The sequence below is a fragment of the Pocillopora verrucosa genome, chromosome 7, assembly GCF_036669915.1.
Source record: "Pocillopora verrucosa isolate sample1 chromosome 7, ASM3666991v2, whole genome shotgun sequence".
In the NCBI taxonomy this organism is placed as follows: domain Eukaryota; kingdom Metazoa; phylum Cnidaria; class Anthozoa; order Scleractinia; family Pocilloporidae; genus Pocillopora; species Pocillopora verrucosa.
This window is the reverse complement of record NC_089318.1, coordinates 1,053,416-1,077,760: the sequence shown is the minus strand read 5'-3', so window position 1 is coordinate 1,077,760 and position 24,345 is coordinate 1,053,416. Positions and strand designations below refer to the sequence as shown.

The 24,345-nt window shown below is 37.2% G+C and overlaps 4 protein-coding genes across 4 annotated transcripts; 2 read left to right on the top strand and 2 right to left on the bottom strand.

The window, feature by feature from the left end:
- Positions 1-186: 186 nt before the first annotated feature.
- Positions 187-7,384, bottom strand: LOC131774936 (zinc transporter 6-like). Its single transcript, XM_059091033.2, has 16 exons — positions 6,990-7,384; positions 6,402-6,457; positions 6,127-6,213; positions 5,917-6,001; positions 5,559-5,601; positions 5,404-5,469; positions 5,067-5,147; positions 4,857-4,892; positions 4,238-4,332; positions 3,648-3,696; positions 2,972-3,091; positions 2,559-2,661; positions 2,388-2,435; positions 2,000-2,068; positions 1,437-1,481; positions 187-823 (listed from the first exon to the last, which is right to left on the bottom strand). The coding sequence occupies exons 1-16, from the start codon at positions 7,189-7,191 to the stop codon at positions 521-523; spliced, it is 1,488 nt and encodes a 495-aa protein (XP_058947016.1). The 5' UTR covers positions 7,192-7,384; the 3' UTR covers positions 187-520.
- A 105-nt stretch (positions 7,385-7,489) lies between these two features.
- On the top strand, positions 7,490-8,426 carry LOC131774926 (protein CEBPZOS). The gene is made up of 3 exons (XM_059091024.2): positions 7,490-7,628; positions 7,778-7,822; positions 7,973-8,426. The coding sequence occupies exons 1-3, from the start codon at positions 7,520-7,522 to the stop codon at positions 8,044-8,046; spliced, it is 228 nt and encodes a 75-aa protein (XP_058947007.1). The 5' UTR covers positions 7,490-7,519; the 3' UTR covers positions 8,047-8,426.
- A 372-nt stretch (positions 8,427-8,798) lies between these two features.
- Positions 8,799-14,409, bottom strand: LOC131774884 (DDB1- and CUL4-associated factor 5). The gene is given in 9 exon segments (XM_059090979.2): positions 8,799-9,701; positions 9,704-10,298; positions 10,824-11,018; positions 11,523-11,736; positions 12,148-12,280; positions 12,588-12,727; positions 13,153-13,189; positions 13,402-13,545; positions 14,068-14,409. Coding segments are annotated over 9 exon segments (2,310 nt in total). The 5' UTR covers positions 14,297-14,409; the 3' UTR covers positions 8,799-9,078.
- Positions 14,410-14,520: 111 nt separating this feature from the next.
- On the top strand, positions 14,521-24,249 carry LOC131774157 (dynein regulatory complex subunit 7). The gene is made up of 18 exons (XM_059090181.2): positions 14,521-14,672; positions 15,468-15,633; positions 16,119-16,244; positions 16,865-17,059; positions 17,497-17,655; positions 17,760-17,978; positions 18,359-18,478; positions 18,788-18,857; positions 19,034-19,162; positions 19,359-19,487; positions 19,983-20,046; positions 20,450-20,606; positions 21,161-21,376; positions 21,795-21,905; positions 22,008-22,118; positions 22,349-22,543; positions 23,085-23,224; positions 24,085-24,249. The coding sequence occupies exons 1-18, from the start codon at positions 14,608-14,610 to the stop codon at positions 24,164-24,166; spliced, it is 2,454 nt and encodes an 817-aa protein (XP_058946164.2). The 5' UTR covers positions 14,521-14,607; the 3' UTR covers positions 24,167-24,249.
- The last annotated feature ends 96 nt before the right edge of the window (positions 24,250-24,345 follow it).

Below are 24,345 nucleotides of genomic sequence, written 5' to 3'. Positions count from 1 at the left end.
ATATCCATAGCTTTTTCCTTACTGGGAATAGACAATGTGTTCAATAAACACAGGAGATTGTGGTATTCTCTAACTCCCATGAAAATCCCATTGCTAAGTTTCAATGACCTGAGCTGATGTTTATTCAGACCTGGAGAATATTATTTGTTACTTTACATCAATCTTTTTTTTAAAGAAAACCAGCAATAGAGAAAACATAGAGTTTATTTGCATTTTTAGCCTCAACTGCTTTCAGTTATAATGACAGACTAATGATGTCAAAAAATAAATAAGGCTACTGACACTTCATTTAATTAGATCCTTACATTTAACTCTCACTAGTGCTCAATACCTAAATTCTCCTTACAATTTGATCAAATTTCAGTTAGAAAGACAAAGATAATATTGGAAATTTTTAACTCTGGGATGTTGCTTTGTTATTGATGCACAACAAATTCTCAGGATGGAGTGATGGAGGAATAAAATGTTAACAGTTGGGAGAATTTGGTTCCAGATATTGAGATTGAAGGTTTGGTAACCATCATGATGTCTTGTGTGGAGAGATGGTCATGAAAGGAGTTGAAGCTTTGTTTGTAGCTGTCCTGTTGTCTGTTTTGGGTCTATCCAGTCCTCTTGTGACTGGTGGGGAGTTAGTTTTGTACAACTGTGGACTGCTGTAGGGCCTTGTTAGGAGAGAGCTGCTAGGAGAACCAGCCACAGATGGTAGACTTGGAATGTTGACCTTTGTAGTACTTGACGGTCGTATCCAATCATCTTTGAATACTTGAATTGTTAAGTGTGTTACATGACTAGATAACTTGTTTGTTACATGAGCTAGCACCATCTGTAAAATAAAACACAGAACAGAAAATATTAAAAAGTTTTAGAGCTGAGCAGTTCAGACTGAAACACAAAGGTTCATGTGTTAATTAATTTCAAGGCCTTGAGTACCTCGGTTCAAGATGACTTAAAATCTTGGTTCATGGTCATCATTATCATCATCATCATCATCATCATCATAACCAATAAATGAACTGACCCAAGTTTTTATTCCAAATTACCTATCCATTTAAATTTTTTAAAGTTTGAAATTTGCCACTGAGTTAATCTTCTCCATTCTTTCAACATCTTTATTCCATTTGGATTTGTTCTTCCCATTTCTGCATTTTCTTCACTTTTGGCCCTGGTTGTTTGAAGGGTGGATAATGCTATACGTTGGATAAATCTCTATCCAATGTATAGTGCAGTACCTTTAGTTAACACTTATTTACTGGATAGTGATTTATCAGTTGGATAAGTTTATCTGCTCTTTGAACAACTGGGCTCTGTACTATAATTTTTTGGTTAGTCATGTTGAAGGAAAGGTTACTCTACACACAAAAAAATAAAAATATTAGATCTTCCTCTTTCACTATTTTCATGTAATTTGGAAAGAATACTTTAACATTTGTCATTACCTGTTCACTAGCATCTCTTCTTACTCTGACATGCAAGGAACCAGCCTATAAAAGGTTGACAGCAAAACAATAATCATCATCATAATTAAAAACCACAATCTGAAATCTTACTCAAGAAAACTATTAACAATATCATTTACAACCCCAAATTTTCCAAATACACTGTAACAATTGTGAGACATAATGAAGGAAACATCCATATTAGCAAGGGGAATCATGTAGCAACATACATCAAACTGTATGATCATTGTACAGGAATGAGCCACATGTTGCCCTACGTTTGGTCTGTAAGTCAACAACTCAGATGTCTTCAGGTTAATGGTTCGGCGAACATGTTAACTTTCCATTTAATCAAAATTTAACTTTCTATATTGTAATGTCTCCTTAAAGGCCCACATTATGTCATTTGTTGCATCAGACTCTGTGAAAGAAACTGATTTTGAGGGCAATTATTGGAAGCTGACTGCATTTTCATATCACCATAGAAACCTGCTATTTTTTTCCAAGAAATTTCAGTGAGAAAAAGGCATTATGGAGACAGTAAAGTGTTTGATGCATCTCACCATTCTTCCAAATGAAACTGTCCAGAAGTGCTCATTTCTAAATTCCAACACACCATCTAGGGTAGATGCCTGCAATAATAGGAAATAAAGCTTATTGATTCTTTCTCAGTAAATATTCATATACTTGATGTTTTCGGGAGAAAAGCACAACAGTTATCTAAGAAGAATTCTGAGATCACTGACCAAGCCATTACCAGTGGGAAAATTTCATGCCACCAAATATGACAAGTTATGTGGCACATAGTATGTATTAGAACCTAAACACACCCACACCCCAGATGAGGATGACGAGGATTTTTATTTTGATGAATGGCTACTACTTTTCTTGCAAAGATTAAATTGAAACCTTGTGAAGTAGACATGGTAATTTTTGTTAAACCTTTCTTACCTCACGTAGACACTTGTCTATCTGATTCATGATATCAATAGGGCAAGTCTGTGATAAATAAAAATAAGAGGAAATGAAAACTGGCTCATTAACTATTAATAATAATAAATGACAGTATTCGGGTTATAGACATTATCATATACAACTGCCATGAGACCCAAAGCCTACTACCTGTAGAAGAATCTGTCCACTGTATATGCTGAGTGGTAACATGGTTGCCCACATCATAAATGCTGTTACTATCGCACAAAAGCTGTCAGCAATGAAGGATTGACTGGTAAAGAAAACAAAAAATTGTTGATGTGATTACTTGGTTAGTAACATTCAAGTGAATAACAAATCTCACACCTCATTTAGCAGAGTATTATAAAATGTACTGGTTATTAAAAATTATTTTTAAGATTTGACAAGACTTGTAGGTTGTCAACACAAAGAAGAGCTTGCAGGAAGTATGCATCAACACTGCACACTTGGTTGTATCATAAAAAATAACAACTTTTTTGATGAACTGATGATTTCAAATACTTAAAATCATTCACTTTTAATTTTTAAATAGATACGAAAAGAATACCAAGCACTCTTACTTGTAGTTGATTAAAAAATCAGTTGTTAAAACTAACGCTGCTCCTGCCACACCTAGCAGAGCTATAGGGTTGAACCGCTGCACAAGGACTTTGCCCAAGAATGGTGCAAACCCACAAATGCTGCAACACAACAATTCATAAACTCAGAGGTTTAACAAAGCCAGCTACATCCCTTTACAATTTTAGGTCTTTGAAAAATAAAAAAATAGACAAACAGGCTCTGTAATCACCCTCTTTCCCATTTCAAATTCAGTTAAATACAATACCTGTTTTTCTCCATTACTGAAATCATGTAGGGAGGGGAGTGTAGATAGAAATTCAATCTCTCAGAGTCACAGGGTGTTCATGAGCATTAGAAGTAAGAGAATTCTTGGGCTATTAGGCAGAAATCTGTGGATGAATTTCAATGGTGCACTGGAGAAATTTTTCATTCAGATACAGAAAAAATTTTCTCAAAATACTTTACTTTTTCTCTTGAGAATACATTTCATAATGAGAACCCAGGAGTCAGGGACTGCAATTCCACTGATGTTATTGCCAGAAGCTTTGCCTGAAGAGGAGGTCAGTTGTTCTCTAGCTCTCAGATTTCTCAGATATGAAATTTTGTCACAGCATTTTCACTCAAATATTTCCACATGCTTGTCACTGTACACAACTAAGCAGATGGCCGACTCACCTGTGACCAAAATCATTCACTGCATCCTGCAACCAATTTGATGAAGCAGCTAAAACAAAAAAACAAAGAAGACTTGGGCCCAAATTTTAAGAGAACAGCATCAAAGATATTCATATTTAAATAGACACAACATTATAAAAGCCAGAAATCAATGAAAATAGGACAGCTTAATTTGAGGTGGAACACTCATTAGATGAATCAAGGCAAGGAATTATTAATTGGAAATCATCAGATGCCAAAGAAGTCAAAACATGTGCTCAAGTAAAGGAGACCAAGCTTCTCCATAAAATTATCATCTGATTGATCTTTCTAATTGTCAAATTAGAGCTCCAAGCTCAATATTTTCCAAAGTTGTCTTTTTACAACCTCAACTCACAGTCTAAAGGTTTAATACTCATACACCCTCAAAAATATTGACAAATTTTGGCAACTTAAGCTGCAAATTTTGCCACTGAAATTTGTGTCCTACTCACTGTGGTGACCAAATAGGTTGCAGCTTAAAGCATTGGGAAATTATTGTTCTGTGCCACCAACATATCCCTGCTTGGCATCAAGTTTTCAAACTTTAATGTTCATGTTTTGAAAGTTACCTTTAGACACTAGACTGAAGGGCTTATTAGTGACACCATAAGTCACAAGTAAGTGTAAGAACAACCCAACTGACGTGACAGGAAGAAGATTATCTCTGGTGAAAGAAATTGAAAAAAAAATCAGTAAAAAGAAATACTAACAATTTCATGTATTAAGTTACTAAATTTGTCAGTGGTAGCCACAAAGACATATGCCCAGTTCAAAGTAAGGATAAGCGTTTGAAAACAGGAATGGTAGACGAGTGGGAAAAGGAAACAGAAAGGGAAGAAAAAGGATGGAACTCTTCTCCTGTAGATGTTATGTTCATGACTTAAGACATTTTCGATGTTTTAACAAATACAGACACTCAATGGAAGTAAATATATTGAAAATATTGTTTTATGAATTTTACAAATTTTCTCAAGAATTTTATCAAAAACCATTTATCACAGCAGTGTTGTAAAAGCAAATGAATGTTCCATCTTTTGAAGCTCATAAATAATTTTATATTATCTTTGTTTAGATCACTTTGCACAAAAACAAAAGGCAAGAAAATTTGTTGTATGGAATAATTTTTATCTTACTCATGAGGAGAGGGAACAACAAGAACAGGGCAGTAACAGTATGTACTGAACTTACGTCATAACTTCTGGAGGCATTAACAACCTTTCAGTGCTAGGAAATAATATCAGTAAACAATGGATTACACAAAAATTTGAAAGTTTTCTGATTTTAAGTTATCAAAAGGACAGGAGCTTCTGACAAGTGCAGATGCAAAAGCATTTCAACTTCTGGAGATCGAGCTCTAGAAAACTGAACATTACGACAATTGAAAAAAATTATGCTTACCTTTCTTTAACAATAAATAGAGCTCCAAACATCACAAGCACTGTGGTAGTAAATACGGCCAACACTTCAAATCGCTCATAACTAGGAAGTGAAAATAATGATAGCCAGAAAGCTTAGACATGTCTTAAATGATTGAGTGCAAAGTGGTTATACTGGAAAACAAATTTGGTTTTAAATCAAATAGTATTTCCAAGTTGACATTTTCTTGTATTTTTTATCACCTTACTGCCTAGTAAGAATATATCGACCACTGAATGAGACAAGGCCGTTGTACACAAAAACTCAGCTCATATTTTCTGGTTTCTAACTGCTATTTAACACTGACAAAGACCCTTACCCAAAAGAAAAAGTTGTGGATGGTTTCTGAAGTGACACCCAAAGTGATAAAAGGCATGTTAAAAGACTAGAAAGGAAAATAACAATGTTAAGCAGCAAAGAACTTTAAAATTAAGAAAAATGATTGTTTTAAAATGTTGTTTTTCAATACCATACCTTAGTAAATCAAATATTGTCAGGTAGCTAAATGATGTGAGAGCTGAAAGAAGACCAAAAAAATTTTATAATATTAAACATACAATTATTTTGAAGATACATGAAAGGAAGTAAGTGGATAGGAAAAAAAACAGTGTTGTGTAACTGTTTAACAATCAGTCCAACACAGAAACAAATTTCAGGACCTCCTCAACAGCAAACTGACCTTTCTTCACATCACAACCATAAATGATAGGCTTTTGACCAATCAGAGCATGATAGTATCAGTTATTCCATGATAGCTCAAACACTACTGAGGCTGTGCTAATCAAAACTGCATAAACCAATGATCCTGTCTTTGAATAAATGTTGATATTACCTAAACTATTTGTTGATCCACTGTAAACAAAGAGTCCAAAAGAACAAAGAGCATTTAAAATAATCATCCAGAAGATCCTCCATCCCTGTTAAAGAAATAATCAGAAATAAGTTCTAAATACACAAGCAGCCTTGTAGCCTTCACAAGCATTTGATAAACCAAAAGAAAAATTGAATTGTTGTTGTCACCAATAAACTTATTTGATTTTACCTGTCTCTCAGCAAGAACACTCTGTAGTTCCCTTCTGACTCTTTTCATAATTGGCTGGGATCTTTGTGGAAATGGCTTTATAGCACTCTAAAAAGTAATTTTATGGGACAGATTAGTCCCATGAGAATTAATGCATGATTACCTCTCTGCTAGCAAAGCAGGACATTTCAGAATTCTGCAAAGCACAAAATTTACACAATTCATCCTTGTGTTAGCCAATGAAGACAACACAAATAAGAGAAATATTAGGAGGAAAATAATAACTGAAAACTTACTGACAATGTCACCCGTTCCTCGTCATTCAGTGGCCCTCTCATCCGCAAACTTTTTGCTGTAAACCATTCAAGGCATGAGAAAAAGAACAGTTACACTACTTTCACATGATTTTTCACAAGATTACTTTTTATTACTCTGGTAGTTTTATGAATGAAAAAATGATACCCTTTATACAGTAACAACAATTTTATTAAACTATAGTTTCTTAAGAATTCAGTATACCCCCTAACTGTTCAAACACAAAGCCATGGTCCCAAAGGCTTCTGTTGTTTTTGCCATTTTTTTTTCCAACCAGAACTGTCTGCATAACTAAGTGTGGGGCCGTGTGGGAATCTTGTTTGGTTTCTTACCAGGTGCTTTTTTCCTTGCAAATATAAATCAGGCTACCCTAGCTGTACAAACGTTATATTAATAGACAAGTTTAGGTAAGATTTCTGAACAGCCCCCGTACTTTAGCCATAATCCATTTTTTTGTCAAAGTTCTCTTTATCCAAGAACTGTATTTATTATAGAGTATGGGCAGTGCAGAAATTTAACCCGAGTGTATTATGTGATGCTTGTGTAAATCATGCCACAAGTGATCATACCTCTTTCTAGAGCAGTCAAGCCAGCTTTAAGAACATCTTGGTTCATCAATTGACTGTTACCAGTTTCTGGAATATCTATGGCAACTTGTCGAACCTCTGACTGTTTTTTAGGAAGATATCTAAGTAATCTCTCCGTTCCTATGCTTGGTGTGGCAGCTGCAGTCGCACTGTTATATGACGGAAGTTTTTGTGAGCTATCCATTTTTATTGAGTCGCTCACTGCACCGATATATCTCTCTCCTTTTTATAAAAGGCTATACGCAACCTTTAACTGTTACAGATACCATATTCCTCTGTAAAGTGTCGCCTTCAGGTCCAAGACGAACACGAAAAATGCTTTAAGTTGATTTTAAACAATCATATTTGAAAGACAGAAGCAGGCAGCCATGTTATTGAGCCTGCGACACGTATGTAGATCCCAGTCATCTCGTCCACAGTAATTAGTTCAAAATGAGGACTGGGACTGACATGCATGCAGTATGTGTTGCTTATATGAACAACTTATCAAGATGTTATGAGTACTCAGCGACATGGCCGGCAAATCTGGCTGGAGGAAACTCTTAAGAGCAGCAATTGTCGGAGAAGTGGCGCTCTTGATAGGATCTTATCGGGTATGGCATCAAATGAACACCAGTAGAGGTTAGCTTTCAAAAAACTGAATTTTTTTTTAAACTATTTAGGTTAATTTATGATGAGGGCTTTTAATTAATCTCACATCGAATGTTGCAGTGAATTAAATTATTTTAACCATCTTTGCAAGGCTTGTCAATATCTCTTATTTCAATCAGATTACAGAAAGTGGATGGACGACAACTACCCAGCCATTCTGGAAGGTTAGTGTAACGATTGTTTCACTCCCGCGATCTGAAAGTTTGCCTATGGCATGCAAACATTCCCCTGTGAGCTATTGGCGACAAGTCACATGAAGAGAATACCCCCATTTTTATAATTTTGGTAGTTCTCACTGATTTTCTTTCTTGAAGGCTTCTACAGATCAGCAGAGTTGGGTGGTTATAGGGGAGCACGTGAGGCTGATGCTGAGGCTTGGGGAAAGTAAAATGCTTGCCTGGCAAGATCAAGGAGGCTCTAAACAATGGGTGTCAACTGGCACCTTGTATGGTCAGTTGTGTTACCCAAGGAACAAGAAACTGGAAATCATGCCCAGTTGAACTTGAGTGAGCTGCTTAAAAAGAGCCTCTTCTTGGACAATTGCATCAAGAACAAGATACTGTCAAACTTGGACAAAGTCAGGACAATAAGTTCTCAAACCCACAAGAAAATTGATGAGCTTTTGTAGAATAAAGATATGAAAAAGAGGTAAAAGAGAAAGCAATGATCAGAAAATGCAACTGCTCTCAAATATAATAAATTTTGAATATTACTCTAACCATAACACTGTTAGCTTCCACCAAGTAAAAAGGGTTGGCGAGTTATGCCAGATTTCTTATATTGTAAATAGTAAAATGTAACCAAACAAGTTGTAACTGATCAGCTGTTTTATTTCAACCCATCAAGAGAAGTGGAAGTCATTTGAAGACAAGAGTCACAAAAACCAGTTGCCTCCTTGTCCCACGTTACCACCTGATTCCAAAGAACAATATATTCCTCTTTCACTTATCATTGCAACCTTTACTAACTTGAGGCATTGGATGGACTGACTATCTTAGGATGAACCTGAGAATGGTTTCAAATGAAGGAACTGTTTATCTAGTCTTATAATCCATAGCTCATAAACCCTCATAAGTGAAGTTTTGAAACTCAATTATTGTTCAACAAGTAGTTCAGAACTTGTTAGGTTCTTAAGGACACTCATGAATATATTATTTCATGCTTGACCATTTTACTTGTGTTCATGAATTTTCCTGAAGCTTATTTGGACACTTTGGGATGTTCATCAAGCAGCAAGCTTCTCACTAATCCTTCACTTCACAAAACCATTAGTGTTACTCCCCCCAGCAATTTAAAAAATGTATCCAGCAAACAAGGGAGTGTTACTTTGGTAACCCCAATTTCTTTTTCTTTTTTTTTAAAACCAAGAAAAAGTATATCATCAAGATCCTGGGAGTTGAAGGGTTTACATGAAAAAGGATTATCTACTTGATTCCTCATGATCATCCCCCTGATCATGAGAGCTTTTTTTGTTTCCACGTGGGTTGTAACTGGAATGATCTGCCCAGATGCTCTCATGAGAAGAAACAGTTTGGTTACTCACATGCAAATCTGAAGAGCAATCTGTTTGAGAAGCTTCACACCTATCACTATTTATTATTCCTTCTCCATGTAAAATGTTGTTTGCATTTTGACTGTCTTCACCATTATTGCCATCCAGCTGTTGATAATTCTCTATGGTTCCATTGGTGTTGACCTCAGTTGCCTTGCATACATTTCCCTGAGTTTTTAGGTTATTAGATAAATTCTTTGAATTTGCCCTGTTAAGTTTTCTTCTTTTGTGTGACAACTTGCAAATCTCTGCGTCATCACTGCTGGATTCTGTATTCTCTCTGTATCCTTTTGACTTCCTAGAATCTCTCTCTGAGTGGCTGCTACTACCACTACTACTGCTGTTGCTGCTGCTACTGGTTTCAATAGAATTGTCCTTATCAGCTCTTATTTGTATTTTCTGCTTAGTATAGTCACTTTCATCAGCACTTTCTGATGAAGAAGTATCATCTACATCTCTTGATCTGTTTCGAGATCTGTATTGTCTTTTTTGTGAGGTTTGTGTCTTTTAAACTGAACTGTAGATTGTGTAGTGCCTTCACCACTCTCAAGATCACTAGGTAATGCAGGCCCAACAACCTTAACATGATTGCCTTCCTCGCTGTCTGTACTACTGCTACCTGCATTAAGTAGATCACGAATAACAACAGTGTCCCTGAGTTTTCTCAGCCGTCTAAGCACACCTTGTCCTGAACTGTTTATAGCTGCGCGTCCCTCTAGTGTCTCTGAGCTTGGACGATGAAGAAGTTCTCTCAGGAGCAGGTGGCTCATGCTGGTCTCAGTTGTATCACTATCACTCTCTTCACTGCTATCAGGCTGAAGGATAAAACTAAGGTGGAAATCATCCAATAAGCTGTCCTCTGAGTCAGAGTGGAGATTATCTTTCTCACGCTGTATTAAAGAGTCAAAGAAAGCTAACATACGAGGGTCTTCTGCGGTTGACTTGCTTTCATATTCATCATGATTAAGAGGTAGGCCACCAAACTGAATAAAACTTAGGTAATCACTATGAGAATAAAGCTCACGGCGGCTTTTATGGCTGGTGTCCATCTCACTACACCCTCTTGGCACTGGGAAAGGACTCCATACCTGGAGGAAGTAAAATTTCCAGGTTGATTCTACACTGCCTTGAAACTGCATTCTCTAAATGCTATTGCATGAAATCATACAGATATGTATTTTATCATAATTACAATTGTATGAGAAGCATATTGGAAGAAAAGAACACTACATACTCCATGCGCTACTCAGAGCTGTCAACAAGACCAGTAGCTGGCCAAAATGCATGGCTGATCTGCCATCTTACGCTGACTACTTTCATCTCACTTAACCATAAAAGGTGAGGAAAAAATCATACAAATATTGTAATAGCACTGAAGAAACTTGCACAGCAGCCATTTCCCAATTTTTGAGTAGAATGAGTGCATAATATTCCAGTAACCTCTTTAGATAGTGACTTGATTCCCTTTCAGAGTTTGCTTCAAGGTTTGTGCAAATTTTATGATTCCCAGTCTCGTGTGTAATCTGACTACACAGCATTGTCCAAAAAAACCAAGTCGCCTACTATTTCTTACTTGCCTTTCTACTCTCAAAGTTTATGATAATGTAACCAACCTTTATCACTTTTTCTACTCCTGCTGATAAGAGCATATGTGTCTCGGGGTTGAAGCGAACTTGGTTAACAATGGAGCGGTGACCATGAAGTACCATGAATGCCCTACCAACAGTCAGCACCTTGTCATGATCTGCCCAATCATCTGGCACTTCCCAGATGTAAATATTGAAGTCATCAGAGCCAGAGACAACAAACTTAGAGATAACACAAATAACAACACCTGTCAATCTTACAGTCTGTTACTGAGTCTCCCAGAATTCTAAATCAAGAAACAATTTGTGTAATTACAACTAATATGGTTTGATAATATCCACAAACATGGATACAGACAACAATGCGAGTTACCTGCCTTAACAAAGTTACCAATTTTTTACGCTCCCCCCCCCACATAACCCTTCAAGAAAGTTTCCCACTCTTGAACAGTGCCCCCCCTCCACTTCCCTCCAAGGTTGTAGATGCTATAAACTAAAGAGAAAAGATGTTTTGCAGCTCAGGATCAGCCGTCATTTGTCTCAGCACACAGTAAAACAATCACCTAAGCCAGGACAAAGTTGCTGATTTCTACAACCCACCCCCTAAGAAAAGTTACATAGTACTCTCTAACAGTGCCCTTCTCCCCACTCAATTTGTAGAAGCTAAACATGTTTTGTAGCTCACAATCAGCTATTCTTTGACACTGCCCTGGGTAAAATAATCACCTGATCTTTGCTTCCTGCAAAACAATTACTCTTCATGGTGCACACATTATTGTAGCCGGGGTGGTGGAACTCAGCCACTGCTGAAGACCGAGTAACATGATAAAGAACTGGAGGAAGGCGGCGACGAAGGGCAGTTATCATGTCACCTGTCCTGTTCCATTTTAACCCCATGGCACACATCTGAGGTGCTCCATAACTGAACTGCCTTAAACAACTAAAGAGTAAATCAACATTGATCATCTCTTGATGTCTGTGCTTAAGCTTTTTTCAGCCACAGCAAATACTTTATTATGATGTTCTAAGGTTTTTCTTAAAATGTTACCTGTAAGGTTAAAGAAACAGAGGAGGGGAGGGAGGAAGGGGGCTTTATGTTATTTCCAAACCATGAAGCAACTGATAGTGCATCTACCCCTCCTTGACATGTTGTTAGTTCATGGTGGGCCACCCCATTAATCAAGTTTCCACCCCACAACAGCTAGCAAGAAATAGACATTTTTTTCAGCCATACAGTGAACACAGTTTCTAATATAATAAATAATTTTTAAATCAGGGGGGTTGGAAACATGCTTTTTTTGAACTGTTGGGTGAAAAAGTATGGAAAAGTAACAGATAATTTGCAACAAACCTGATTGGAACCCTGACATCCCAAAGCTGGACACCTTTCTTGGAGTTAGCTGTTGCAATCAAACTAGGGTCCACTGGATTGAAAACAGCAGCATGGAAAGCTGATTCATGACGAGCAATACATGTAGAAGAACCTATGAATACATTAATGAGATTACCTCTAACATATTTACCTCTAAAGAAGGCTGATATTGTCTGAACAAGATTATCTCTTTACATTTTGGTACGTTTACGAGTTCGTACTGAGCTCTGGGCAACAAGACCAGGATCTTCTCCTTGGAGGACTTCTGTTTCCATATTCAAAACTCAACTCACTAACATCATTTGTTTTCTGTGCTACTCTCACCCAGAAGATTACACAATATGATCAACAAAAAATGTGTGTTGTTAACCTTTACAAGCAACAGTTTGTGAAGAAAATGGGGCAAAAAAGTTCCATACCACTAACTGGAGATGCCCTTATGTCCCAAAGCATAACTTTTCCATCATCAGAAGCTGTTAAGAACACATTGTTATCCTCTGGGTGAATATTAAGGCCATAAACTGGGTCATCATGGTAGTACATGCCAACTGTCTCACCACTTAATATAATTCAGGAAGAAAAAAATGTTAAAAACCAGAGAGAAAGAGGTATTTAGAAGACTGTGTACATTAGCAAAGTGGTGGCCTGATGGTTAGTACTCTGGAATCCAAGTCAAGAGGTCTAGGTGAAAGACCAAACAGGGTCCTAATGTGTTGTGTTCTTCGACAAAACCTTTAACTCTGACTCAAAGTACCTCTCTCCACACATGAGCATATGATTGTCCATCACCTCGTAATTTTGTCTGGTTTACCCACTATTTGTAAACAAATATCTATTGCACTCCAAGGTAGAGAGACGTACTGTTATCCAGGCTGCACTCAAAACCCATACAGATGTGTTGGTTGCTTTAATTCTGCCTGATTGGAGTAAGTTGTTATTATTACAGAGAGTTGCACACTTGTTCGAAAATGTTATTGTACTTACGTTGTGAAATCGTGCCTGAGGGCTTGATTGTCATTGCCTGTTAAGTGGAAAAGTACTGATAGAAAACGCTAGCACTACACAGATTGACAGTCAAATACTTTGATATGATAATGGTTACTGCAACACACTTTCATGTCTGAAACAAAATTTGGTTCAATAAAACTTTGGTAACATCCAGCTTGGATGCTGGTTAGAAATTCCTGTTGTAGTTGTGTTTACGTCTATGACCTTAAGGCATTATAAACCTACCTGCTGAAAAAATATGCCTGTTGTCATTATCAAAAACAGTACAGAAAATATTAGACTTGTGTTCTCCCTTCATTGACACTGGAGGTTGAGTTCCATAGACGCACTTTTCTATGTTCCATACCACAACACGACGATCATCACCACCTTTAAACAAAGGTTTGAACAAAATAAACTTCTACTTGACTAGACCTGCTATAAAAACCCTCTAAGTGCAGTTTTGCAATGCAAAAGTTCCACTTAACCCTTTCATTCTCAAGATCTCAGTAACTCTCCTTACTGTCTTATTTTAGTTCTGAGAATTTGGTATTGGATCAGATACTAATCCCCTAGTTGTTATTTTTCTTTATTCTCATCAATTTTCTGCTTGATGTTGTATTGATACTTTTAGGAGAAATTCTGTCTTGATCATTCATAAAGGGTTACAGGGCTAAGAGGTGTTCCCATAGGAGAACATGACAATCAAGTCAAAGTTAGATTGGATATCTAGTGTGGTGTTGTTGTGGTTTTTTTTTTGGTAGTACCTAGCAGTATCACCGACAGCAAAGTTCGACCAACGTGAATAAAACGTGCAATTAAGTTTATGATTTATATGATGGGTTCGCATCAGCCAATAGGAACGCACAATGAACAAAAAAGGTCATAATAATAGAAATATCACATCCAAACCTGAAACAATGAATTCTCCGCCATTATTTGAGAATTCTATAGCATTTACACAACCATAATGTCCCAGTAAATCAAGGTGATAAAGGCTAGAGCACCGAGCAAAGTAATCTGAAAGGAACGACTTGTGCACCGCAGAGCAACCGTATGTTTCTGCTAGGCTCTGATATTGAGGAAAGCTTGAAAGGTGTCTAACAGAGCCTCCACGCGCAGGATAGTTCTTAAACGACATTTCTTAACGCTTGGTCGTTTCCGCAGGGCTTTACAGAGGTAAAAGTTCTCATATCACGGTTTCCACAGAGAAGCAAAACACCTCTTCGGTGCAAACACAGAATCAGAGCAGAACGTATGTGCAACTACTCGCGGGAGATTGGGTCCTAGTACCCGAATTTCATTCTCAGTCTTTTACCGGCTTTGAAAAAGGGAGTGGCTACCAAGCTGTCGTTGCTAAGAAGATTCAAACAAAATTATCGAAATTATTTGTGAGGCAATGTGTAAAGTCAGGGTTTAAATAAAGGCGAGTGATCATTTCAGCCAACTGATATGGAGTCCCTGAAGAAGGAATTAGCAAAAATTCAAGTTACTGCGCCAGATATCAGTACACTTCCGTGAGTTGTTGTCATCTTTCACCTTGGCTTGTAATTTCAAGTTTGTGTACGAATCGATCTCTAATGCATATGCAGACAGCTAACTAAAATTTATCTCTATAAAGTTTTGGTTCACACATTGTTATTAAGAAAATGGTAGAATATTCTGCAGAACACGATCGTACTACCATAAGTTGGAGACTCCTTGTACAGGGGCGTACATAAGATGAGTGGACTGGGGTGCATAGTGTAATAGACTACCTCTGACGATCTTGTTGGTGGACCACCTCAGTCCATGGCTTCCATACATTCATTGTGTTATATAAGTTAAGTCGTCCAAGATGGCTCAAAAAATGACATTAAAAATTAGCTTGTGTAACATCACCGTGTGTGACACTCAGAAAACCATGAACACCAGAACTGTTCATTAAAAGTTATTGCCTTCCAAGGAAGAAGTAAACTGTGTGAGAGGAGGCCAAACTAGAAACAGTTATGGTGTTAGTTTGAGAATCTGGGTTTTTTTCTAGCATGCCCTGAACTTTATAGAGATTGGTCAGTAAACAGTTGACCAGTCTCAATGAAATGAAAATGTTTACAGTTGTCAGACTTTGGGGAATAGAGGTTCCTGGATAATCCTTGTTTGAGAGCCTTCTTTCTCCTCTTGAAACCCTTGCATGTGTCTTCCATGTTATGTTAAAAGTCTTAAAGTGTGTTCCTGGAATAATCCTTTGTTTTAATACTCTTTGAACATGAAAATAAAACTTAATACACAAAATCTATTTACAGTTAATATAAACTTTTTTTTACCTCTTGCAGAAACAAAGATGCAGACAGGGCCTCTCTTCCTGAGTCTTACAAGTCCAATACTCCAAAAGAGAAGCTTCTGCTGTCATTTTGTGAAAACTTTAGACGTCAATTTGTTCACCTATATCGTGATCGAAAGCCATTGTTTTTAAATCCTGTGAATGAATGTGGAATAGAGGTAACAAGACAGGGGAATTACTAAATGAATTAAAAGCTCAAAATCAACAAGAGTACAATCACCTTTTCAACAGGAGACCCTCAATTTTTCTTTTAACCCTTTAACTCCCAGAGCAAATTTGTAGTTCTCCTTACTGTCAACCACATAATTCTTATAATGTTAGTTCAGAGAATTTAGTATTAGGTCAACTAATTTTCCCCAAATTTGTATTTTTCTTTATCCTCATCTCTTATCTGGTTGATGTTGTAGGGGAAATTCTTTCTTGGTCACTCAAAGGGTTAATTAAGATTTTTCTTCTTTTTGTGGAGAAAATATCAAAATGTCTTGGAGATTTAGCTAATTGAACACATATGAGACTTGAGAATTGTTCTTAGGATTAGGGTGAGGGTTCTGAAACCAGGAGACTTTCAGGGCTGACATAGATTGGTGCATTTGATTTAAAATAGATACTGGATTATTTAATTATGCAATTTTTCTGGTTTCAGAAATTTGTGTGTACAACAATTCGCCCAACTCTTCTGTCATACAAGGAGATCTATGATTATGATGGCTGTGCACAGTTTGTTTCTGACTATTTAACATTTTTTCCATTAGATCCACCAATTGACTTGGTAAGTCTACTTTTTTTTATGAATAAAAGAGGTTTCCTCATATATCTTATTTCAATGTTCTCTTTGTATAATTACACATTATGTTTATGTATATTAGATTCAGTTTAAGTTAAATGTTATACAGCTTGTGTGACATTTGTATTTCAATGCTGGGAATAATTACTGATTAGAGTGGTCTCTGATATTAGCCTGTTGATTTGCATAGCAGAATTCCAGGTTTCCTCCCCAGTAAGGTCATGTGTAGAATTCTTGGGTAAGACACTTTACTTTCACAATGCCTCTATCTCTGCCTAGGACTCTAAACCTCATTTTGGAAGTCACTTCTCTTTCTGAACCCCCGCCTCACACCAGGGAGAGAAGAAGGAAACCATGGGTTCACATGGTCAAGAAGTTTCATATCAATACCCCTACAGTCGCAACAAATGGTTAGGTTAGAGAGGGTAACAGGCAGCTTGCATTGGAGCAGTATGCTGTCCCATAAGAGACTCGCAAAACTCCCAGTTGCTTCATGCCAGAGTGAGTGTTGGGGGGATCTTGTAACTTGTGTGCCAAACTATATCTTTGACATACTAAGCTCTTAGCCATAGGAATAACCTGATATTATCTTATTGTGTTATCAGCCAAGTGAACTGGTGTCCCCTACAACTATCCTAACTCGTCAAAAGGGAAACTGTTTTGACTTTAGTGTGCTGCTGTGCTCTTTGCTCATTGGGGCGGGTTATGATGCTTACTGTGTCTGTGGATATGCAACCAGAGAAACAACACTTATGGATGAAACAAGGGAAATATGTCCTCTTCTGAGGAAAAAAGATGAGGTATGTTAAAAAACATGCTTCTTTGAATGGGGAACTAGGCAGTTGTTAATGAAATTCATCACATAATATATTTATAAATACCCCTTCTTGTAAAACAAATGCATTTACCAATTGGTTTTACTTTACATGCAGCCTCAAACTCACTGCAGGAAAAGTGGTACAGCTACATTTAAGACCTAAAATTAGCCTGGAACAGGAGCCCATTACCACCAGGCTCCTGCTCATTATTAATTCTTCTGAAAAATAAAAAACTGGATAAATGTCTGGCCATCCATGGAGTTGACAGGACAAAACCTATATTTGACATATATTGTTTGCTGAGCAGCTGTTATTTTGAGCCTTTTGTGTCTGCTTAACACTTGATATATACTTACAGTTAGTCAAGAAATGTGATGCAAAAAATAAACAGTTTGACTTTGGGTTGTTTTATTAAAAAGGTAACAAAAGAAGAAGTGAAAAAAGAATTGAAAAAGTACACTGTGAAACCTCCCAAAGATTTAAGAAGCAAGTTTGAAGCTAAAGTTGAGGCGAAGAAGAAAGCAGAAGAAGATGGAAAGGAAAAGAAGAGGCGTGAGGAAGAAAATGCAAGAATTGCCGTGAGTCTCTAAAACGAAGTCACTTTTAATTAATCAAACCAAATAATTTGAAGTTAGATCTTGTAAAATATCATTTTTGTTCATATTGAATTATTTTTTTGTAGGAGCTTGAAAAGCCCAAGCCAGACAAGCTGCATGGTTTAAGGGTGCACTGCTGGGTGTTGGTCCTATCAGGAAAACGGGAGGTTCCTGAAAGCTTCTTCATTGAGACTCTGACAGGCGTTTGTCACCCTCTTACACATAATGTTTATCTTGGTATTGAAAGTGTTTGGAATCACAAGAACTATTGGGTTAACATGCAGGACTGCTCACATGGTGTTCAGGTAGGCAGTGATGATTAGGTTTGCAGATCAGTATGTGTGGCCTTAAAAATTTATTGATTGCAGAATTTTGCCAAAAATTAAGGAGTAGATTTGTGCAGATTTTTTGAGGAAACGTTAATAATTATGAAAGAATTGGATTGGTGTCAGTCTCTGAGCAACTGTGTACCTACCCCTCCCCTAGCCCAAAAGCATTCCACTGATGACAAGTTAGGGTTAATGTTTTGTTAGGGGAGGGGTAAGTGTGCATTTGTTCAGATAATGACATTGATCCAAAAAGTTTCTGGTGTACTGGACATTATTTTTTGGTATTTGGTTTACTTTCATATTTTCTATCTTGTTTGTGTACTGTGGGATGAATTTTTTTGTTTTTTTCTTCACAGGATCTTGTTTATGATCTGGGTGATGCATCCAAATGGGAATTCATGTTTTCCACTACAGACAAACCTCTGTTGATGATTCCTGTGGATGAAGCAGATCCTCTTGACATTGATGATGAAGAGGTACTGTATTCTGTGTATGGTGGTAAAAGGGATAGTCAGACTAAATATATTTGGACTCTTGGGGGTGGTGAAAGTACTTAAAGATGGTAACAAAAATATGAATTGCTTTATTTAATTAGATGCTTTTATGAATCCAAAATGAGTACACAGATGCAAAAAACGACTTAATCAAGATTTTTTTCTTATTAATTTTAACCAAAACAGATCTGAATACAGCATAAATCTTTCAAGTTTGTTGACAAGTGTGTTGACATGGAAAATGTGTATGTTGAAAATTCTGGAATCAATGTTTGTTTTTTTGTTTTTCAGAATGATGATGATGGATCTGATTTTGATCTGCCTCCTTCTTGGGTTTCTCCTATTGAAATTTCACTCAAAGGTAATAAAGTTGCTTGTCTTTTAGGAAGAACAATGGTTAAAAGACAATATTTTTAATTTAACTGTTTGATTTTTTTTTTTTAATTTTCCCATTTTCCTTTAATTCTCCAAACAGGAAGGGAACAAGTTGCTTCCAGAATGATAAAACTGATGACTCATTTTTTTTTTCAATTTTAGAATTTCAAACCAGGTGTCCTTATGGAAAGAAAACCAAGTTGTACAAGAAAGCCAAGATAGAGAAATTGGCTGAGTATTTGTTAAAAGATGGTCTGGTGTCTTCACTATCAAGTTACAATGATTATGAATGTGAGTATCCAGGTTTCAAGAGGTTTTTCCTTTTAATTTTTTTTTTTGCATTTTTGTAAGCATGAAAGGTCAATTGTGTTGAAAGGAGATTTTTATTAAAAATAGTTGCCCTTATCTTTGATACAAAGGAAAAAGAACCGTGAAAAAAACTCCACAAAATCCATGTCGGTAATTTGTGTTATTTTTGCTGTTGTAGTAAAAGATCTCGTTGAGAAAAAAGAAGTCTACAAACACAGGGTTGATAAGCTGGAGACAAAAGTACATAACATGACCACCGGACTAATCACTGAGTTCTTCACAGCAGGGAGGCTGGACTGCCTCAAAGGTCAGAAACAGTTCATAACACTGATCAGCAAAAATCTGTTCCTTGCGCGTTTTCTCCAGCCCTGTTGTTCGTGCGGGCGAGAGAATCATTCAGAATGCGTTCTCGTCCTAAAGTATGCCCATCTTTCGCAAGGCTAAAGAGTGTGTGGTTTTCTTTATCAACCGAATTTCCGAACGTTCCGTCGACTTCTGAACATTACTGTAGGACCTAGAGACTTTCCGACCACTTTCGATGCTGCCGCAAATTCCTGAGAAAATGTTGGAATTTATTGTTTCAGTTTTGTCATCTGATTGGTTTTCATAGCCTCGGTAGTCTCGGTTCAGATACATGTTCTTAATTCCGTTTATTGAGAAGGTGAATCGTTCTGACCGATAGACTTGTTTTGCTTTTAATAGTCATTGAACCACTTGACTGAACGAGTTTAACCCGGATGGAGAACTCTGAAGCTTTAAAGTGACCTTTTGTTTCTTATTCAGTTACATTTTTTAATTATAGAACATACCTACAAGGCGAGCTCACCCGGACCAGAATCCGACAGAACGATGCTCTTTTACTGCAGGTACTGTAAGATAGCAGGTTAATCTTGTTTTTATTTCGTGACTTCTCCTTTAAAGTGGATGTTTGTGAAAAGTTTGACGCTGTATGATCGCATTAATCAAAAAAACTTCAATTACATTCATTTGGCAAAAAGAACTTTCAATCAGCCTTACCGAGCGACTAATTTTTCTAGGGTTACTTACACAAAACTGACCAACCCGATCACAGGAAAGAACCATTGATTGGCTCAACCAAAACTGATTAGGAGTCAGTCTTCGTTTCCCATAGTGTGGTCCTTAACAATTTAGATAGTTTGATATGCATAATTTTTAAGAGAAGTCCAGTTTTGTGGTATTGTGCGAAAAATTTAAAAATCGCATTTCGATTTTCTTCAGTAACCTTACTAATATGGAATATTTTTTCAGTGCGCGAATTGACGGCCTTGTAAAGCGTGAAGAATCGCCTGAGGAAATGACAGAGAGTTATGTCGATAGAGACGACTTCATGTACTATCGACAGGTTACTTTTGGTAAACGGGTGAAAAAGTTTGGTCCACAGGAGGCAAACTCAAGACCAATTGTGGTAGGATAAAACTGGTTTCAACTGACATTTTCAATTGTAAAAACTAATTGCTGTTTGAATAGGAAACGTGGAGCGAGTGTGCGAGAAAGAGCGCGGAGCGTGGATCCCGTGAAAGGTGGCTGTAGACTTTGATGCGAGAGGCAAGCTTGCCTGTGGTTACAAGTCTACTATCACAATAACAATTATCATTTCTGGAGAAAGGAGGAATGCAGTTGCTTTAAAAAAACCCCCTTGCGTTCGCTTTTGTTCGGTTCTCGGATGATCATAGATTTTGGGGAAAATTTTCCCTCCTTTAGGAATTCCCCTTGAAATGTCGCCTCTAAAGCCTCTTTATTGGGAATTTCTTTGGTATTTGATGATAAATCACTTGCATGCTTTAAAAATCCGGTAAGCTTCACAATGTTTTGCTTCCCCCGAACCTTTTTGCTGCTACACAGTACCTATTATACAAATCGAGGACAGTTGAAGGCATTAGAACCAAAAATTTTGAGATGGTGCTCATATAATTATATGGTTTATCTGTAACGGAAATGTTATCTCTTCTTTCTTTACAGAAAATAGTTGAGAGATTTCATCGCAACAAAGCTAAAGAAGCAAACGAAGATGTTGCCGAAAGAGTTTTCCTCGTCTCTGATGAGCGAATTAACTTGACATTTCACTTGGAGGACAACAGAGTAACAGCCTCCACAAGGGAATTCATCCGCCCTCCACACACCACAGAAAAAGGAGGAACACTGACCATGACACCCGATATGACAACCACTTTTCAGGTGAGTTTTAAAGTTATTATCAATCTAATGTCAAAACTGATTCCAGATTGAATGGTTTTTCTTAACACGCTCTGTGATTGGTCCTGAAAATACGCGCCATCCTGTTAACCAATCAGAATCCCAGCTTAAACCTATCGGAGATTGGTCCCACGCGTTTTCCCGCGCTTTCAGCAGCTTGCTTGGTTTTCTTTGAGTTATTATAAGCTCCTCTCAGTCTTGGTAATTACTTTTTTTTTTAATTTACGATACTCAATCGAAAAGCGCGCTATCACTTCTACTTTCAAGAAAAAAGGCAGGTCGCAGAGCGCAATTTCTACTTAATATTTTCAAATCGAGATCACATATACTCATAAACGCAATCTCATTCCCTTTTGCTTTAATTTTATACAAGAGAGGATAACTTTTTTTATGTCATTAGGTGGATCCGCTGATCAAACCTCATAAAAACCTCCATGTTTACGAAATGTTGGTGGAACTCGTGGATGCTGAAGAAAAGAGCACGAACCAGATAAGGGCGTCAGAAGAAGAGGTATCATAATTCGTTTTGTTTTAATATTCCACTATCTAGATTTTTACTTTCTTTATACACTCGGTTTAGAATGTTTGTGCTAAAAATCATATAATTTTGAAGGTGAAAGAAATTCTCCAGCTCCGAATCAAAGAAGAAGCTGCATCCCAATTGATTGTTTCAGTGTATGATACAGAGAGAAACGAAAAAGCCAAGCTGCATCGCCAAGAACTGGTAAGGTGATTCACTCTTAATACAACTCTTTTGAGCCAGATCAACCAATCAGATGTAAGCTAAAACCAACTGCGATTTTTCACCTGCGTTTTCCCGCGTTTCAGACAGGTGGCTTGTTTTACTTTGGGCTCAACCAATCAGATGCAAAACTAAGACCAAACAACCATTGGAGTCTTTACAAAGTATCACTACTATTCGATCGATTAATCGATTCATTTTTCTGGCACCAGGAACGTAAAGCAGCAGAGGAAGCAATGAAGAAACATGAACTTGAGTTAGATTACCTAGCGCCATTCCTGGCACAGATTGGTGATCCACCGCACATCAGCCGACAGGAGGCTTATAAACTCAAAGAGGAATGCCTACAGGATTTAAAACACCGCCTTATTGACAAAGCAAACCTCATTCAGGCTAGATTCGAGAAGGTTAGTACGGTCAAAGCCAAATTGTGAGTCAGTTTCAAGATTTTAAAAGTTTTGAAATTTCGGTTAAAGCTCAAAGCCTAATTATTAGTAAGGTTGACTTTCATTTTTTTTTTTTGCCACATTGACTGGAGTCCCCTTTTGAGAAATCTTAATCTGACCATCATCATTAGAGTTTTTGTGCAAGCTATACTTGTGTACCTTCTAAAAAGAAATTAGAAGATAACTTAAAATATTGCAGATTTGGCGCATCATGAACTGAACACTCTATCTCGAAAGTTATCTTGAAGATTTACCTTACATGTTTGTGTTATTATTTGTCATCACGGATAATTATGTTGTGGTGCAAATTTTTACGTCGTTTTATATATTGTAAACCAGTTTGATTTTCATTTTTCTTAGTTTTTTACTCGTTATCACGAACTAACACAGTACAAAATATAACTAACATCTATTCTAAATTTCAAATCAATGAAAGATTGTTGAGCGTCCTATTCGTGGGTTTGAAAAATTTCGCTGCCTGACTCTCGTTACCTCACTACAGGAAACTCAAGAATTACAACGCAAGCAGAGTTGGTATCAGCAGAATCAAGTGTCCATGACAAAAGAAGACGAAGAAGAATACCTCAACTATTGCAGCGAGGCCATGTTTAGAATACATATCCTTGAACAACGCCTTAACAGGTACTACAGTGCACAAAATGCCACTATCACGAAAATCCACTGGTATCTGTAGCTTGAAAGTCTGGTAACGCTATGCAAAGGTTAAATTGCTGCCTAGTGCATTGTGTACTTTTTTGTTAGGCCTGGTCATTGTATCGCGACGGTTGTCTGTCTTTCGAAAAAACGAGATACAAGTGTACTATCAATGCAAACGAGGACGAGAGTTTGTTAAAATAGGAATTATTCGCGGATTTGAACGTGACACGTTTACAACCTAAGGCAAAATGAACCCTGATTTTACTCTTTTTGGATTGTGCTTTACGTCAACGCTAAAGAAAATCGCAAAAATATCGTGTCTACAGTTAATGAAAGAATTTCAAATCAGATTTAACCATAAGGCCAAACGATCAAACGCTAAGAAGTTTAATTTTAGGCGCTTGCCGAAAAGCTCTCCGTTGAATTGCTGGGTAGAAATATCGTATTGTTTATAATAGGGAAATTTACTTCTTTCTTCGACAAACACAGCTCCGCACACTGTACAAAAACGTCCCAAGGTCTGGTTGAGGGCCTCGCTAAGAAAAAACTAACTGAAAGAAGAGGTGTTATTCCCTCCTCGCGCGTCTCATCCGTTGGGCTCACCACGCGCTTGGTTTGTGCTCGCCTCGCCCTTTCCATGCGTGCACCTCGCGCTTTTATCTGCTTCCCCTAAGGGGCGGAAAACCTTATATTTGTTTAATAGCGTGGTAAACTTTCTGTTCGTTTTTCTAAAAATGATATTACCGCATTAGCTCGGATATTTTCACTTTTCTTAGCGGTAACTTCATAATTATGACTGGTCCGCCCCTTTCATATATTTCATGTGTCTATTTTCTTTTTTCCAGACATAAAGAACTGGCTCCTCAGAAGTATGTTCAGTTGGAACAAAAACTCAGGACCGATCCAAGACTTGCGGAGCATTTCTGATCTGCTGTGGATATCAACAATTGTACTATATGTATATCATTGTATTTACTCACAGTTTTTGAATAAATACTAAATGAAGCCTTGGTCAGGTTTGATTACCTGTTATTACAAACCATCTGTTAATGCTGGAAAAAGATCACAATTTTATTATTGAGCCCACGGTCAAGTCAGCCGAAATA